Below are 19,636 nucleotides of genomic sequence, written 5' to 3' on the forward strand. Positions count from 1 at the left end.
AGAGCTGACCCATTTATTTTTGTAAAGCATTATAAACAACATGTGTGCCTGTGCTCTCCTGTAAGGATGAAGCTGCTAAAATCTGAGATTTATACCATGGTTTATCATTTTACCAGGTGATTTTCATGGCAACTTTAAAAGCTTAAACCAAGAGATTAAAGTATTGCTCAGGTGTGGACCATGGATTGTCTAAAATAATGCCTCGAAAATCAGTTTACTCTTTCAGCTATTTGGTGCTATATAGACACACATTTGACACGTGTGAGGGTTTTGAATTCAATAACAGGTGTCATAGGCATGACCTTGAGTTTATCTGCGTCAAAATGCCCTTTGTGTGACCAAATTAACATGGCCAAGCGTACTTGCCATTTCTACTGCAGTCTGGTTATATTTCTGCCTTATAGAATGTGCAAGCTGAAGGTCTGCGTTATGTTTACATAGCATTTAAACCCACCACCGCTTATGAGGATCCCACCATCACACTGTGTTTAAGTCCCATTGTGTTTGGGACTCTGAGCCTCTGCATTGCAACTCTTTAGCTTGGGTTGAAGCCCAAGTGTGAGCCTAGTTACTTTTTGTTGACTTAGGTATGTCACATAGCACCTGGGGTGCAACTGGGGCAAGTTGTCACTGGCAGAAAGATGATGTGAAAAGTATATGTCTGTAGTCTTTTATCTTTCATTTAGCAGCAAGCCACATGTTTCCTTCATGCAAAGGAAAGAAAATCACAAGAACCCATGCTTGTCTCTCTTTAGGACTCTCTAGAATTAGCTTGTCATGAAATGTAAAACTAATGTGCAGTTGTAAAAACTGCTGCCAGCCTTTTCCTCACTGCTGCCTGGTGGCTAAGTAGATTTGGAAATGAAAGGGGTTATTATAAAGTGATTACTGAATAGCTAGGTATGTCATTTTAAACAAGCCGCTAAAATCTCTCTTGTAGACATGCAGGCTGTAGCCTTGTTTTGTATCATTCATACTTAAGACGTGATTTTGATTGTGGAGGAGTAATCAGGCACTGGGGTAATTTAAGAAAAAAATATCCTGGGTGATATTTTCTTTCATTCCTTATTAAAATACATTAGAATTTAAATGAGGCATTCTCTAGAATGTATAACTATTAATATGTATCAAATATAAAAATCCAAATACCAGTTGGCTCTTGTTCAGAGCTGAAAATTCTTCTCTTGACTAAAAACTTATTTATCTTCTTCTAAAATTCAAGGAAAATCTATTGTAAAATAATATACTGGAAATGGCATGTATCAAAGAATGAATGGCTTAAAATTATAACTCTTAATATCTTATTACTGTCAGTTTCATATGGGAGGGCAGATGCCTTGAAGAATCTTTTAAAAAACCATAAAATGAAAGTAAAATGAAGTTCAGCTAATGTGCTCTTTTTCATTATTCCTCTCTTCTTTTAAAATGCTTTTCCTTGAAACCACCATCTACACCAGTGGCTTGAAGAGTCACATAACCTCCAAATCTTCCACCCTGACCTTGAGCTTCAGATTTATTTTAAGTGGCAGCCAGGTATCCTTTTATGGATATTGCACAAGCATCTCCATCCAAGCTCTTCTCCCTGTGTGTGTTGTCTTGACAAGACTGTCTTCAGTTCGAGTCATCTTTTCATCTTTTTCCTGTCCTTTGCCCCACTCTTCACAGTCTCACCCCGACCATCTAATCAACCACATCCCATGGTTTGTGTTTCTGAGCTATGTCTTACGTTGCCATTTTCCTGTACAGGCTGAGTTTACCATTGCCAAGACAGTCGTCCTGTGAGAACCTCCAGCTTTGACACCTTTCCTCAGCTTTCTCTTCTCCACTCTGTCCCTCTGCTGCGGACAGGCTGGTCACCCATGTCAGCTTCACCGGCTCATCAGATCTCTCCCCATAGCTGGAGCCAGTGGAGCCCAGATGTAGGCAGAATCCTGTCTTCAGGACCTTTCACTGACCTCATGCAGGGCAGACTTGAAGAGGGGAGCAGTTGGGGAGGAAGTGTGATGATTTGAAACCACCTCCCCCACAACCCCCCAATCTGTGCATCTGCTGGTCCTCTATGATGTGGTTTCCTTGCTTGAATCTATGTTACCCATAGACACCATTTATTGTTTTGGGTTTTTTTTTTTTATCTTCCCCTATCCAGCGAGGAGATCTAGTTTAAGGTCTCAGAAATTCTCAGTATTCCCAGTGTGGTCAATTGACTTTGTCAGGTTGCTACATTCAGAGCATAGATATGATCATATTAAACAGCTCCCCTCAAAATCTAGATTCCCGGGCCTCCATGTCAAAGCTAAGTATCACTCCTCCTCACCCCATCCAGGTGAGTCAAGCCCACCACGTGTTCTTCCTACAAGGTATTAGGAAGCAAGAAAGCATCTGGAAATGTGAGAAAATGAGCACTAGAACAAAGAAATATTGGTTTTACTTTTGAAAGACTTTATTCTTTATTAAGGATTCCACTTCAGAAAGCATTATAAAGTTATATTTTACTGTTTATTATATCAATAACCCATTAGAATTATTATCTGTGGATCCTCATGAAAATGTCTAGTGAATTTTCAAAATGTACAAATTATGAGTATTTTTAACTAAATTGAACACTAGATGGCAAATGAATGATCTGCATTAGTAAGATTATTCAATATAATCCATAGTTTTTAAGCCACTTCTAAGCAATGGTCAAGGAAGCATACATATTGGTAATTTTTTTTTTAAGTTTCTGTGGCAAATAATTAAAAAATGATAGAAATGTATATCAATGAACTGCAATTTATTTTCACAAGTTGAGTGAGGAATTAGCTGTTATAATAAACCTTATTTGTGATAGTTCCCTTGTTATTTTATTCAAGAAAATAATACCTGGAAAACAGAGCTAGTTTAAAAAAAGAAAAGATAGCACCAAACAACCTAAGATCAAAGGTGTGTGGTATTATATCAGTCACATAGCATACCTTTCCAGGTGGTAAGTTAATAGTACATGTGTGTTAATGTTTGTAATGCAGGGATTCCCTGCCAGGTGGCTTGGTGGGGGGAGCTTTGTAAAACCCCACTTTACCTTGGTCCCTAACCCCAGCCCTGGCCCTCCCCGCAGGCAGGTCTCTGACCGTCAGAACCTAGGGAGGCGGGCGGTGAGGTCAGTGATGCAATGGCAGGGGCTCCTTGGGGGACTCGCGCGCCCCCCTCTCTTGTTTGTGGACTGTGGGGATGGGGATGTCTGGAACATTCTCCAGCTGAGTGCTGTGAAATCAGGAGACAAAAGTTCATCTGAAGGAGAAGTGTGGAGTAGTTGTTCATAAATAAATGTAACAGGCTACTCTGAACGGATGTGAAGCAGATGACAGGCCTCCAGGAGTGTTGGGATAAACGACTGTGAGTCAGTACATCTTCAATAAATAATTGATTGATTTTCTGGCGTGTAGGAAAACAACACAAAAATTCATATTGCCTTTCCATTTTTTAAGTCAGAAAATTGAGCTTTTGAAAGGGTTAGGAAAGTAACATAGCAAAGTCAGAAAGGTGGGGAAATGGAGTTAATCCCACACAAAAACTACTTTTAAGGTAAATTATCTCTAAACCAGTGCTAATTTCATAGCAAAATCTGGAGATACTTCAGCAGAGAGGTAAACTACTCTTGACAGAAAGAGCAAGCTTCTCTTTAAGTTGTTAGTTGTTTGGGGGAACAAAAAATTTCAAGGTAGAATTTCTGTTTTCTTTTTTCCTATCTTTTTAAAATAAAAGAAATTGGACCATACCTGTCTGTGTTCTGATATTAAAATCCTCAGTGGGATGCTAGCAGCATGCCGTCTGCCCTTTAAACTGCATTTTCTACCCTTCATTCTCCCAGCTGCGCTGGAAGATATGAAGGATGGAAAACTTAGGCTTTTTTAAATACAAACTTTTCAATCATATGCAGTTTTAAATTGAAGAAAGCTCTTTCTAAAACAAGTTATTGATGAAAACACAGAAGAATAATTCTAGTATAGTGATCAGTCTGGCATAGTTGAGTGTGGTCTTTTGAAAAACCATTTGCCCAGACTCAGAAACAACTTAAAACAGAAAACTATGCAATCATAAAAAGATTGTAAATACTGAAATAGGAGGCTCTAAACAGGTAAAAAAATTTGAATAAGATTTATCTGCTTAGCGTTAACTAGAGAGAATGGTTACCATAGGTAAAACCATATTGTACTTGATTTGCTTTTTTCCAGCACTAATCACATGACTTCTGTAACAAAGAATGAATGGTTTGGGTACTCTTTTGCTCCGGGTAAAATATCAGATCCAAACTTCCAAGGCTTTTTGTGGGTATCATAGCTTTATGAGGGTTAGAAAAGGTCAAAACCCATTCCAATCCAATTTCTGACACTTCTGAACAACTCTGTGGAAATCATTTTGCCTCCTCCTATTTTATATGGTCTGAAATAAATACCAAGGAAGTCTTTTACTGCAGACTCATTTTTATTTCATACAACAGTTTTCTTGTAAAGTTCATCTATAGGATGAATTGCAGTTTGTTCATCCCAGTGCATCGAAACAATTGAAGATTCTGGCTTTGCTGTGTGGCAGCACTGTTCCTTCTGCAGCGATGACCTTTACCCTCTGGAAATGTCACCAAGGAGCTCAGGCAAAAATGGACCATTCCCGTGGTTAGTGGAAGCCACGTTTTTACGGCAACTACTTTAAAGCGATAAAGTAAAACAGAGATGCAAGTCCCAGCGCAGAATTTGGAAAGGTTTTTCATAGAAAATTGGTAAATACTGGAGAAAAGGAGATGTTTCCTAAATTGACTTATGAGAACAAAGGAACTGAGCTAGATGGTGAATATTTATTATTTCGTGTTACTATCCTTTTATTAAATGTGTTGATTAGCAGATGTAGACATCTTCTAAAGCATTCACATTAGACATGGTATCTGTACTCAGTGAACTTGATTGTTACAAGACATGATAAAACATGTAGAAACATAACGAGCGTATGAACATTAGGGTTTTGACCACGTGGATCTATGAAAGTCTCTCTAAGCTTTTATTTTAACTAAAAAGAAACAGTCATAAGAGAGATTGATTTTGATCGAATATTAAAAGAAATTAAAGGCTACATTTTGGCAGATGAAAGGTGACTGTTACTGTATGTGTATGGATCCCTGAGAGCAGAGATATTAATTTTGGAGGGAGAATGTATTTGGAATCCAGCAGATAGATTCACCTGACGAGTGCAGAAAGTAAGAATGGTTATGTGATTTGTTTGATAGTTCTGATTTACTAATGGAAATGTTTTTTATTTGGTTTATATGATAAGGGGGCAACAATTAAAATTCCTTTCATTCAGCTAAATGTCCCATAGGAAAGGCATTTTGTCTGAAGCAGGAGGGACTGATAAATTAGGGAGGAATAGCTAGAATTGGCACCTTTGTGAAAATGCAGTTTAAGTACTTTACATGTGTGTATGAATATTGACATCTGGTAAATAAGTAAATGGCATTAGGCCCCTGAAAAAAAAATTCGTCAACCTCTGTCAACATGTGTAACCTCACAGCATATTTACTTCTGAACTGGTTTTTCCTAAGTTTTGAAATTGTTCTTTAAAAATGTCTTCTCTAAAAACTTTCAGTGTGTGTAATATGTGTGTATATATGTGTGTGTGTTTGTATATCTATATGTATGTATATGTGTATGTGGGTGTGTTTACGTACTATATATATATATATATACACAGATATATATATATATATATATAATACTTTCTACCTGATATATCTGTGTGTGTGTGTGTGTGTGTGTATATATATATATATATATATACACATATATATAGAAGATACAGGGTAGATCAGGTAGAAAGCTATCATTTGAGCTTACACTTTGTTTTAGACAAGAAATATGGTGTCAGGTGCCGCTAAGAAGATATCCCATCTTGTGCAATAAAATAATTATATTATTCATATTAAAATAATTATATTATCCATTTGAAGTGGAGAGTCCTTCATGGTAAATGACATGTATGCTATTTTTTTGTAATCAGAAATCTTAATGATTATTTTAGAGACATAAATATATTGCCCATCAGTTTCTTGATTTATTTAATTCTTCTTGATAAGTGAATTTATTTTATTTTGCTTTGATACAAAACACATAGTGATATGACACGATGAGTGGCTATTAGCAGAGAGTCTTGACATAAACACTTGTTAAACAGAGTTGCTATAGCTGAGGAAAGAAATAGTTCTGTATGTAGTATATATTTTTATTTCAAAAGTTGTGTCAGATAAGTGATGCAGAATCTGTTTATTTAGATTTTACTGGAGCCAGTACCAAAATTTAAGATCTATCCTCAGAAACTGGCATTAGCTTAGAGCCTTGAAATAAAAATGTCTTTGGGGAAAAAGGAACATCTGAACATTGTTTTCGTTTTTGAGAGCAATTTAATATTGTCTAGAACACTTAAAGATGTGCAAACTGTAAAAAGCAACAGTCTTATTTTTGTGTTTACCCAAGGGAAACGGTGGCCAAGAAGACATATATACAAGGAGGCTCATTGTACACTGCTTGTAATAGAGAAAAAGTAGACTAGCCCTGTCTGGTCCTCAGTAGTACAGTGAGTAAGTAAACCATGGTTCGTGTATTAATGGCATTCTGTACACGAGTTAAAATGATCTATATGATCTATCTCTTACATCTACACTAGATCTATATGTTTCAGCTTGTCTGATGTTGAATGAAACCTCAAGTTGCAAAGAATGGTAGCATTTACCTAAATTTTTAACCATCCCAGATATATGTAATAAAAGTACAAAAACATGTCTGGGAATGATACAGAATAACCTTGGGATAGCCCGCAGGAATGTGGAAAGGATTTATATCAGTAATATTTTATTTCTTTAATAAAAAGTGATCTGAAGCAAAACACAAAATGTTAACATTTGATATTAGTAGGCACAACAGTGATTGATTGATTTTGTACTTTTCAATGTGTTTTAAAGTTGTATTACTTAAAATTTCAAAAACCTTATATTAAAACCAACAAAAAAGAATACTTCATGCTCAACAGAATAATGTCCTTTAACAATTATGGGACTCCTAGCCTTACTTTGTACAGTTAACCAATTCAGGCAAAATACAGTCTGACGAATATTATCGCCATTGGGTACCTTATCAATGCTCATATTTCTTTATTTCAGAAGGTGTCAGTAGTAAAATTTTTACTGCCTTTTTTTTTTTCCAACTGCCATTCAACAAACTCTTTAGTAAGGATTCTTTTTAAAAATCATCCTGAAAGACATGGTGAAATTATCCTGAAACCAGGCACCTTGGTGACTACCCTGAGGCCTAAAATGTATTATTTTACTTTATTTTTTTATATGTCTGTATTGATTTCAGAGAGAGGAAGGGAGAGGGAGAGAGAGAAAGAAGCATCAATGATGAGAGAGTCACTGATCGGCTGCCTCCAGAACAGCCCTCACCGGGGATCGAGCCCCCACAACCCAGACAGGTGCCCTGACCGAGAATCGAACTGTAGTCTCCTGGATCATAGGTCGACTCTCAGCCACTGAGCAACACCGGCCAGGCCTTTTATTTTTTCAGTGTACGAACTGAATTAAACACAGCTTTTGTACACACTGCTGTTTCAGGGTCACCTGACCCCACTGAAGAATGCTTCCTCCAGGGCCTCACTCATCGCTCAGGTGTGGAGAGTGAGCAGTCTCAGCCTCTTGCCTGAGAGGGTCTGAGTGCTCACCAGTGTGTGTCTCAGTCATTTTGTTACGTAAGAGAATCCTTTACGTTTCCCATAAAATGTGAATAGGAATTTCAGCTTTCTACTGTGATCAAAATTAAAACAATCAATATACCTGATATGTGGATAGTCCATTTCCCAGCAACATGGAGTAGTAGGTTACTTATCTTTCTGATTTAGAACAAGTTCAAACCAGCACTTGGAGCACATGAAAAACATTGCGAAGAATATGTCCCTCCTAAATCAAGAAATAAAGTAGAGTGTTTGATTCTCTATAAGGCTTGGCATTGCTGCACTATCATTCACTTATTCAGTAAGACTGGTTTTTCATATTTAAAATTAGTACTACTTTTGAAATTCAGTTTGTTGTTTAGGAAGAAATTATTCTTTGATATAGGATTATGTCATATAGTTAAGAAAAACAGACTTTTCAAGTACGTTTCTTGATTCTAATTATGATACAATGTAAAAACTATTAATGTAATATCTGTGAAAAATATTTTGGTGGAAGGGACTATTCAAATTCATATAATTCTTATAATAAGTTTTCGTTTATTCAATTACAGCACAGGAAAATAGATGCCCATAGACTAGCATAAATTAAGAATTGTTATATTTCAGAATTTTCAACTTCACTGACAAAAGGCATTTTTTAAACCCTGGAAAACATTGACTATTAAAAACTATAGCTATTTCACTTAAAAATAGTGCCATCATCTACATGGAATTTAACTTCTTGCTACTTAGGAATAATGAATGACTGGGTAGGCCAATACAATATTTGTTAATCAGGTATTTGCTTTGATTTAACTGAATAGTAAAGTTAATAAAGCTATTATTTTATTATTTTGTCACCTTCTTTTGTGTAACTGGCAAGGCAGAAATACAGTAGCTGCAGGTGCCAAAGGGGGTTCACCGTGTCACTCTGCTGGTTATCCCTTCTATTGTAATAGACCTCCAGATAATTCACGAAGAAGGGCAAAAGAGAAACCTGTTAGTGGGAACCTTGGTTGCAATCTGTGTTTTTGATTATTAATGACAGGATCCTAAAATTACACCCAAATATCTCTTACAAGTTCCGAAATTGAGTTTCTGAAAAAGCACTCCAGTAGTAATAGAAGGTAAGAGTGCAGAGTTCCGGAGAAATGAGCTGTGAATTGAACCTGCAATGGAAATTGATCCTATCAGTCAGTTTCGTCCCTGATTCATAGAAAAACGGGAGTGAGTGTAGATAGAGCCGGGATCACTGATTAAATAGGATGCTAAAGTGCTGGAGGCTAGAACTGGGCTTGCTGGTTCCCTGGGGTCAGGACTGCAACTGTCAGATTTCTGAGCTTGAAACCTCAAACTGGCAGAAAGAGAACAGAATGAAAAATGCTGCCGGCCAGCAGGGGAATTGGTGAGAACTCCCGGACGAAGCTGCAGCATGACAGCCATTGTACTCCTTCGAGAGGATTTTCTGGTCCTTTATCCTAAGTCAGCAGGCCCAGGTTAGGGTGGGTGGCCTCATGATTCATGCCAGCGGGGCCTGTCACTGTGCCCATTTCAGTGTGCGCCCAGGGTGTGAGTGTGAAGAGACGGGGCCTTGGAATAGACTCCACGTCCTTTTAGCATCTTTAGGATTATGACAAAAGAGAAGCAAATATTCTGCAAGTAGTGGTCCCATGAATATAATTTATTACCCTGTTATCTATCTTCAAGAGACTTATTTTGCACGCAAAGAATGGTAGTAATAGGATGCCAAATGTGGCAGTGTGTATTCTCCCAGAAATGCAGTATGAGTTGTAATCAGCCTACTAAAATTACACATTTCTGATCATGAAGTTGCCATTCATTTCCTGCAATATGATACATCTCTTAAGTCTTAGTGATCATCAGTGTAACTCACTGGGGTAAAGGTCCCCGTGGAAGGCCGCGTTCACACTCAGCAGCACACTAGTAGAAACGGCTCCGGCGGAAACACGGAAGGGACAGGCCCTATGAAGCACTAGCTTAAGATGTGACCGCTATAAACCACCGCTGCATCAGAGCTCAGTTCTGTAGGGTGGCGGAAGAAACGGGAAAAAGAAGCAATGAAATCAGGCAGTGCCAAGGGTGAGCTGAAAGGCTTGCCAGACTCCCTTAGTCACGGGCCTTAGCCGTTCCGTGCTGGCGTCCCAGGAGGATGTTATCCCAGGTGCTTGGTAGCACTTGACGTTACCAGACGTCATTTTCGCAGCTCGCTTAATTCAGGCCTGTGGGCCCTGGCAAGAAGAATGACAGCTGTGCGTCTAAGGCGGACTGTTTCATCCATGTGATGGTATTGATTCAACTTCTCTCTTAAGCTTTTGACTCCTGGGAGGAGTGTTTATGAATGTGAGTCAAAGTAGCATTTATCCCGTCCCTCTCTGTGTGAGTGGGCCCTGCCCTGCTGATGCTGACCTAATAGGAGGTCTATATGCAAGACCGCAGACATACGGCCTCTTTCTCAAACCTCTTACTCAACACTCATGACAGTAGGGACCCTGGAGCCTTGGTCACAGAGCTGGTTGTTTTGTGCTAGGTTTAGCTATTACACTTGACAAATTTATGGGAAATTTCAGACATAATTTTACCATGATGGAATTCCAAGAGGTAGTAACAGAGAGGAAGAGAGTATGGTTTTCAAGAAAACGGCCAGTAGATAGATAGAACCTTTGGTTTTTTAATCCTAGGGCTTAATTCATGTGTGTATCCTCTTGGCTAAGGAATACTGAAATGATACAGGCCTATTTATACAGTGGAAAGTAGTTTTCTGTTGAAATTAAGTTAGAACTGCATTGTTTTGTTTAAACTGGTATTTGAAGCATTTAGTCATTTTATTAGTCAATAAAATGGATGAAAACCTTGGGAAAATGCTTAAGAACAGTCCTCGTGGAGACTGTGATTAATAAGGAAAGGGGCAGAGAGATGCATGTTAATCTGTTTATGTATAAGGGATCTGGAGCTTATTAAGTTTTTGTAAACATTCAACTAATGAAGCATTATATAAAATTAGACATTTCCTTTATAGTGTGAAAAGTTTCTAGACTGGAAAAAAAACATTGTTATTTTTAAATAGCTTATTTGTGATATTTTCTCTATCATTAGTAACTTATGTATAAAATATTAATTTTGTAATAAGGACTATTCCACGAGAATGCCACTCAATTTTCTCTGGGGGTGTTTTCATCTCACTCATCCTTGATTTCTCCAGTTATTACAGGATGGAGTAGCATGAATAACCATTAACTTCATTTTACAGTTTTTTCATATATCTGGGTGATTAATCCCAACTAGTGTATATAAAACCAAATCATTATTTCATTTTGAATGTTTTCATTTGTTGGAGGTCACAAGGAAGGGGTGGTTCGAAGTTCTCTCTAGGTTCTAAGTGATGAGATAATGCGGATTGTATACACAAATGGAAATCAGTAATCGTCCAGGCAAATTTCCAGTTGCTGCAAAGTATAGATTGGTAGGGTTTTCTGGGAAAGCTGAGCTGGGGAACATGGCCTGGGAGTCCTCTTCTCTGGAATTAGGAGAAGGGAGAGGATTCTTTTCAGCATTTTTGTTCTAAGATTAAATAAATGGGATATTTATTGTATTTTACTTATTTTGGTCATGTTTTTGGTATCTTTAACATCCTAACTTCTTTTTGTCTTACTTTCTTCATTTTTGATAGAAACTCCGCAGTAGAGTCAAAGTAGCATACGTTTAGTTGTCAGACAGATATGAATTCTGGTGCTGTAGTCAAAAATCTCAGTCCTGGTCAAGCTATTGACCTGACGTTGGCCATAGGTTTTTTTTTAATCTGTGTATTGGGGAAAATAGTACTTAATCCACAGGATTTTTTGAAGAACAGAGAATATATATAAAGGGACTCACACTTCATAAGTGCACACACAGTGAATGGTAGTTGTTATTTCTCAAGTTCTCATGCTTATTTTCTCTTACCAGTTGTAGATCACTTTAAATTCATATATGATGACTACAATTCAGGAAAATAAAAATCAAAATATATGGATCAAATGCATTTATGAACATACCAACGCAGATCATTTTAGATTAGGTTCTCCCCAAACCATGAAAAGTAAATTTTTTAGAAAAATCTATAGCATATGGCGCTCAATAAATATTATATATTATTCTATTTTCATCATCATTTCATAAACAGGTTTAAGCTTTCTCTGTATATATTTTTTCTTTTAAACCATTCAAAGTGCTTATATGCCCTGCATGTCATTTAGATTTCTAAGCTTGAAACTCTATCTGGAGCTCAGGCTAAGGCATAATACTAAGACTTTGTGAGGGATAGGAAAGAAATACATGAGCACTGATTGCATGGAACTGTGTACAAATCAAAACTCAAAAGACCTGGAGTTCTGCTCAGAAGCTTATACTCTTTCATCATCATATTATTTCATGGTAAATTCTCAAGCTTTTACTTTTATGCTTCCCAACTATATAATTATAAATTAATAGCAACAAATGAACAAATAAGAAAAAGAAACAAACAAAAATGTATAGACACAGATAACAGTAGGGTGGTTACCAGAGGAAAGGGTGGGGGGAGCAGTAAAGGGTAAAAAGGGTCAAATACTTGGTGATGAAAGATTTGACTTTGGGTGGTGGGCACACAATGCGGTATACAGATGATATATCATAGAATTGTACACTTGAAACCTGTATAATTTTATTAACCAGTGTCACCCCAATAAATTTAATTTTTTTTTTAAAAAAAGATTGGTTTCTTATATCAGAGACCCAGAGGAAAAGACTCTTAAATGAAAGAATTTTACTTCTCTCTACTGAGAAACTTGGAAGTGGGCGGTTCAGAGCTGGTGTGGTGACTCGGTGCTTCGTCGGTGCTCTGACTTCTTGATGTGTAAGAACCTCATGCTTCATCGTGGCCGCACGAGCAACAAATACCCTGTCCTCAGTCCAGCTAATAAGAAGGAAGACAGAACAAGGAGGGGGAGCCCCTTCTTTATAAGGACGCCTCCCAGAAACTCTTCTTGACTTCTCTTCCTTCACCAGAGCGTAGGCACGTGGCCACATCCGCTGCAGAAGAGGCTGGACATTTTATTTAGCGTTTATTCTGGGTGGCCTTGGGCCCTGATAAGATGAGGATTTTATTATTCCAGAAGAAGGGGAGACCACATATTGAGGACAAGTAGGACTATCTGTAACGTCTGGGCTTCACCAGAGCTTTTAAAATTCATTTCTCTCATGTTTCCTTTTTCCTTCTTTTCTTTTCTAAATAGATCCCATGAGAGGCCCAAGAAAACTGGAAGTAGTGGAAGTCAAATCTCGACAAATCACCATCCGCTGGGAGCCATTTGGATATAATGTGACTCGTTGCCATAGTTACAATCTCACAGTCCACTACTGCTACCAAGTTGGAGGACAGGAACAGGTGCGGGAGGAAGTGAGCTGGGACACGGACAATTCGCACCCGCAGCACACCATCACTAACCTCTCGCCCTACACCAACGTCAGTGTGAAACTCATCCTCATGAATCCCGAGGGCAGGAAGGAAAGTCAGGAGCTCATAGTACAGACGGATGAAGACCGTGAGTACTTTTAAAGATGTTTACCTGAAATCTATATCCTTTCAAAAAAGCAGCTTTTGTTTCTTTGAGATCTTTAAAATGAAAATAGAAGGAAGAACTGCTTAACTGTGTTGAATAATGAAATATAAACAGGTATCTGTGCTTCTGTGTACTTAAGTACTGATTAAAAGGGTACAGGGAATAAAGATGTAGAAGTTTATTTTAATTCTTTATGCATCACATATTCACTTTTCTATGTATAATAATTCTATATTATTCTAAATAGTTCTTCATTCAAGTTTTATTATCATGTTGGACTGAAGAGTTATTTTGGGTACTAGATTATTTATATGAAGTGCTTATTTAAATATATTTAAAAGGCATTCTGAAACATTTTTCATAGTTCAGATAAAAATTTAGACAAAAATAGGGGCTGCCCTTACTTTTCAGTGGAGTGCTGAGAAATGACCTCATTGGGTCTGCGGTCATGAAATAGATTGTACTTTCCCATAGGAACAATGTTGCAATTGGATATTACCTTAATAAACAAGAATTTAACAAATATACTACCCATACTACCAGAAACTCATCAGTAAAAGTAAATACATATTGCAATTAATCTCTGAAACAATTTAAAATAGTAAAATTACACCTTGAATTTCATAGCAAGGATATAAATGTGCTTTTACACTGGTTATACAGGGGACTGTTGGGTACAATCACATGTTCATAAAGCACGTAAGATACAGTGGTAGTATTTCATATATTTGACCTCCAACTCATTTGTCAGGCATCAGAATAAGTCTCAAAAGAACTTGGGAAGTTCATTAAATGAATATACTTCCTTATTCTTGGAAAAAAAAAAATGTTTACTTTTTTGTTTCTTCACATAGTTGATTATGATCTTTGATCGTTGATTATAACAAATATTTATAACACTTGATTATTTCACTTAAAGAGCTAACAAAGTACTCTAAGTATTTATCTACACAATACTGTGCATATTGCTGTAGAAGAAAAACGTGGAAACATCCAGAGTAAATGAGGTGCTCACCCCACATCCTTCTCTTTTATTTTGTAGCGCCTTTAAAGTCCTTCCATACTGAAAATAGTTGGTTGCTGTCAAATAGTTGTTTTATTACAATGAATTTTGTTAGGAGTATTAGTTTTATAGTAGTCAGTCAGTCAGGGCTGCGACCAGAAGCCCTATTTCTATTTCTTCCAACTCTTCCTCATCTCCCAGGAAATAAGAATGCTCTTAGCATTGCCAACAGGTCATCTCTCAACCTTTTCTCCCCTGTTTAAATGTTTAATTTGGTCCTAACTCCTGTTGTTTCTATCTCCATGACATTACATTTCTCTTTTCTCTCAATTTTTATGACCTATATTCAGCTCCTCATTATTTTATACTGAAATTTCTGCAACAGTTTCTACCCTTTCTTTGTGGTGGCTCCAGCTTTTTCCCATTCTAATGCTCCCCCTACTCACTAATCTTTGAAATATATTTGCATCATGTCACTCTCTCCACAAGAACCTTCAGTGACTCTATCCAAGTCTTGACTTTCAAGGCCTTCTGTATCCTTGACTTATACTCTAGAACTTCTAACTTTCTCCACTGCCATTCATTCTTCAAAACTGTCACATCAGTATTGGTCCTTCATGCCACACTTCTTATATTCTGAGCTCTTCCTCATCTCCTGTTGTCATCCACCACCTGCCTTTCTACCTGGCGGCCTCTCAATTCCATCTCCTCCACTACCCTCCAAAGTTCTCAAGTATCAGGTCCTTCATAAAACTGTCTCCAACTTCCCCACTCCACTTTCCTCTCATTCTTCTGACCTAATTTGCATTTGATTGGATCTGTAAATCTCTGAACCTTAATTTCCTCATCTGGGAGGTTGAGAATAACAATAATCAGGCATATTAGGGTTAGAAGAAATTCACATAGACAGCTATTTGTAGCTGCCAGAGAGGGGCCTTCAGTAGGTGAGCACAATTATTATTATTGTGACAATTCAAAGCAACTCATTGTGACCCTCCCTTGTTCTTGTGTTATATGTAATTTTTTTCTCAACTATAAACGACTTGCAAAAAGAAGCCATCTGTTTTTCTTCTACAGCAACATGCATGACATTGAGTAGGTAATAAACACTCAAAGTATTTTATTAGTTTTTAAATAAAACAATAAATTTTGTTGATAATCATTTAATTTATGTTTTAATTAACAGTAATGTTTTAATCAATGAGAGAGGGATATAAATGAAGTCATTTCTAGAGATAAGCAGATGTGTCTTTCTGAAGCATGACACCATTCAACACTTTTGGGTTTCAAATTGAGAACAGACATGAGTTAGAAATAGAAGAACTTATTTTTTGCTTGTCTAAATGATCTTTTAAGTCCCTGAAGTTGGGGCATGCATTACTTCCAAATAAAAATTTATTGTCATTATAGCACACTGACATCCAGTTAATGAGAAAATTTTTAATTTCAAATTATATTTCCTAACAACAGCCAAAACAAAAATACTTCAAAAAAGACAGAGAAAAGAAAGACAGAAATAAAATAATTGTCAAACAATACTGAATTTGAAGAAAAAAGAATGGGGGGGTCACTACCATTGAACATTGTGAGTTTTATTATAGTATAGTATTTTTATTGAAACGTTGTTTATTTCATGAGAAAGTGTGTGGAATAAATTTATCTTTTATTAATTTTTAAAGTATCACTAGACAGAATACAGCTCAATTCCACAAGCTTAGATTTTAAGACTAAATATCCCAAATCCTGAATTCCTAGAACTTCTAAAACAGGTACTACACCTAAGTTCCTATGAGGCACCATATTCTCCCTAACAAACCAAGGTCACAAAGATTTATTCCTATGTTTTCTTCTGAGAGATTTTCAGTTTTAGCTCTTACATTTAGCTCTTTAATTTATTTTTATATACTTTTTATATATGGTGTGAGGTAGGAATCCAACATTATTCTTCTGCATGTAGATATCCAGTTGTTAAACACCACTTGTTGAAAAAATTATTCTCTCCTCATTGAGTTTTTCTGGCACCCTTGATAAAAATCAATTGACTACCAATGTGGGGATTTATTTCTGTACCTTCAATTCTGTTCCACTGATTTATATGTCAATCCTTATGCCAATACCACAATGTCTTGATACTGTAGCTTTATAGTAAGTTTTGAAATTCAGAAGTGTGAGTCCTCTTCAACCACTTTTTGATTAATCATACCAGCACAAAAACTTTTTATTGTGATCCCCAAATATATGTACATTTGTAAGTAGTTTTGATATACTGATTTATAAATAGGATAGACATACTTATACACTGAGTTGTGTATAATATGTAGCATACTCAAAAACTGAATTTAAATGAAAATGAGAAAATCAATACTTTTTAAATAATATTAATGTTATTCTATAGAAAATTGTCAAGTAAATTTCTATCTTTCCTTATATCTATTAGTATTTTTTACAAATTAATCAAAAGGTGTTATATATTTTAGGTTTAAAAGAATGACATCAAACTTTCTCAAATCTCTTATATTATTAATAAATAAAGTAATTTTTTAAATATATTATTTCATCTATATTACATCTTTTAAAAACTCCTATTTAGTATATATTTTAATAGATATATTAAGTATAAGTACAGTAGTTCATATATAGTCTTCTTTGACTTGCTTTTGTCACTCAGTGTTATGATTATAAAATTCACCCAAGATGTTGTGTATCACTCATTTATTTTCAATCATTTTTGTGTTTTACTGTGTGACTATAAAACAATTGATTAAGCTATTTGGTTTATTTCAATTTTATTAGTTTTATTTTTAAATGCTGCTATGTTGACATCCTAGTGCATGTCTCCTGATACGTATGTACAAGAATATTAGTAGGGAATGTACCTGGAGGTTGGGTTATTATGTCTTATAATACATGCCTCCTTAACTCTGCTTAAATACAGCCATTATTTTGTAAAATGGCTGTACCAGTTTACACTCTAACAAACAATGTGTGGGAATTTCATTGCTCTATAGACTTCTTTATTTATTTTTGAAGAATGAAAAAGTTTATTTAAAAGATTATTACTGAGTTTTATCTAATTGGTTCAAACTTTAGAAAATGAGGGAATTTTTTTCTTTATAAGGACAGTGTAGTCACAATGGTTTTGAATTTCAGAATTTTAAAAGAAAATTCAGTGTATCTATGGATTATTAAAATCATGTGCCTCAATAGAGAGTTAAAAACCTATCAAGTATAGAAAAATCTTTTTTGGAGGGATTTGTTACTTAAATATTTATTACTATTCCCCCTTTCTAGTGCCAGGTGCTGTTCCTACTGAATCCATTCAAGGAAGTACGTTTGAAGAGAAGATATTTCTTCAGTGGCGAGAACCAATTCAAACATATGGTGTCATCACTTTATATGAGGTAGTATATACATTTGTTAGTAATTTTATTTTTTATTATAATTTCTATGATAGCTAGGCTATCTAGCATTTAAAAATGCATAATGACATAATATCTTTTAAGAAGTTAATTCTTTGAGTAGTTAAAATGGTTATACTGTATAGAAGCAAAAAATGTAAAAATGAGTTTTTGAATTATATATATTTTAAATGCATATTTATAATGATTTGGATGTTTACAAATTATATATTATACGTAAAGATGCTAGATAATATATTTTTGAATCAACTTTATTAAAAACAATAAGTATTTTGAAGTATACATTGAATTAGGAAGCAACCACAGAATTCTATTTTTGCTTACTATAAAATATTTTACTACTGAATTATAGAATGCTGATTATCCAATTAGCAAAGTCAATAGATGTTGTCTCAGAAGTAACAATAGAATACTGTCTTTTGGTTTTTTAGTAGTAACAAAAATACATTAGACTTTCTGTGACATACTTTTGTCTACTGAGGCATATCAAATGGTTGAATAATAGATAACAGAAGAATTTGATGAATTGTTCAAGGAGGAAAATAATGGCAGTAATGGGGTGACAGTCATCACATCTGTATGAGCATCCTTTTACGATGCCTATTGTCATAGAAACAAGCAGGTGCATTTTTTAAGCTAGCATTTATTTGAATGCAAATTCAACAAAATTATATGTTGTTAGGCTTCTAAAAACCTCGACAGTTCCTCCTATGGCATCTCTGCTTGAATACCTTTCAGAACTACCGACAAAAGCCTGAACAGATTAGCTGTCAGACAGTAATCACTGCTAAACCCTTTCATGACCCAACTAGCCTCAACTGATGTTTCCTTATACCTTTTGAAAATTGGTATTGAAATGCAAAAAAAAAAAAAAAAAAATTTTGTTAATTGAAAGCTAAACAAAGTAAGATAAGAGATAAAAGAAAATGACTATTATGTTAAGTTATTGATGCTGTTCATTGGCTGCTTCATTGTAAAAGAGCCCAGTATTATGAAAATCATGGCTTAGCTTCTATAGAGTGAAGTTTTATAATTAAATCAAACAAGTTCATGCTTTTGTTCTCAGTGAAGGGAGTATTTCAATGAATATTTTTGGCCCATGACCATTTTCAAGTCTCAGTTGGGGAGATTCTTGCCATCAAGAATAACAGGATTTTTTTTTTTTTTTTTACCAGAAAAGATACAGTCTTTGAAATTGACTGAAGTTCCAAGAAATAAGTCTATCTGTCCTAAGGTTCACATGTTGGTATCTAGACAGACTGATCCCACTGAACATATATCTTTGTGTAATAAAGTAACTTTAACATGGAAACAATAGTAATAATAATTCACAAGAAGACCCATTAATCTCTCTGGCTTCAGCAGCCAGAATCTCCCAGTTGAACACTGATCTAAATAAATGCTACTACAATGGGGATGTGTGAATGTGTCATAAATCAGAGTTTTAAAAATCAGATGTAGGCAAATAAAGCAGGTTGGTTCATTTTTCTAGATACCAAAGAGAAAATGGCAAATGTGTGAACCAGGCTTAAGTAATTAAATATAAGTTTTCCGACTACCAAATCTTTCTCTCTCTTTTGTCCATGTTTTCTAGAAGTAGGAAGGAGGGAGTTCTAGGTTCCTTAGATGGGGTCTCAGGAGGGAGCTCTTCTTTAACTAAGAACACTGCACACTGTGACTCACCCAACCTGTGCCGGAGTCAACAATAGAGCTTCCTTCTGGAGCCAAGGCTTGATGTCACACCAGACTAGGTCCCCTCTCTGGAGGACAACAGTCTCCGGGACAGACATCATGCTAAGGAAGTAGAACCATTGCCCAAAGGGAAGCAGGGGCCTTAGGGACAGTGTATCCTGTCATAGAAACACATTTGAGCATAGGTAAAAACTGGA

The 19,636-nt window shown here is 35.9% G+C and overlaps 1 protein-coding gene across 3 annotated transcripts in view; it reads left to right on the forward strand.

Annotated features, from left to right (window-relative positions):
• Positions 1-19,636, forward strand: part of PTPRM (protein tyrosine phosphatase receptor type M) — a 617,272-nt gene that overhangs the window by 343,104 nt on the left and 254,532 nt on the right. For all 3 annotated transcript variants that reach the window (XM_081149146.1, XM_081149148.1, XM_081149147.1), the window contains exons 8-9: positions 12,999-13,307; positions 17,620-17,729. In XM_081149146.1, the coding sequence (XP_081005272.1) occupies positions 12,999-13,307; positions 17,620-17,729 (419 nt within the window). The remainder of the gene's footprint in view (positions 1-12,998; positions 13,308-17,619; positions 17,730-19,636) is intronic.

The sequence above is a fragment of the Miniopterus schreibersii genome, assembly GCF_964146895.1.
Source record: "Miniopterus schreibersii genome assembly, chromosome: 10".
Lineage (NCBI taxonomy): Eukaryota > Metazoa > Chordata > Mammalia > Chiroptera > Miniopteridae > Miniopterus > Miniopterus schreibersii.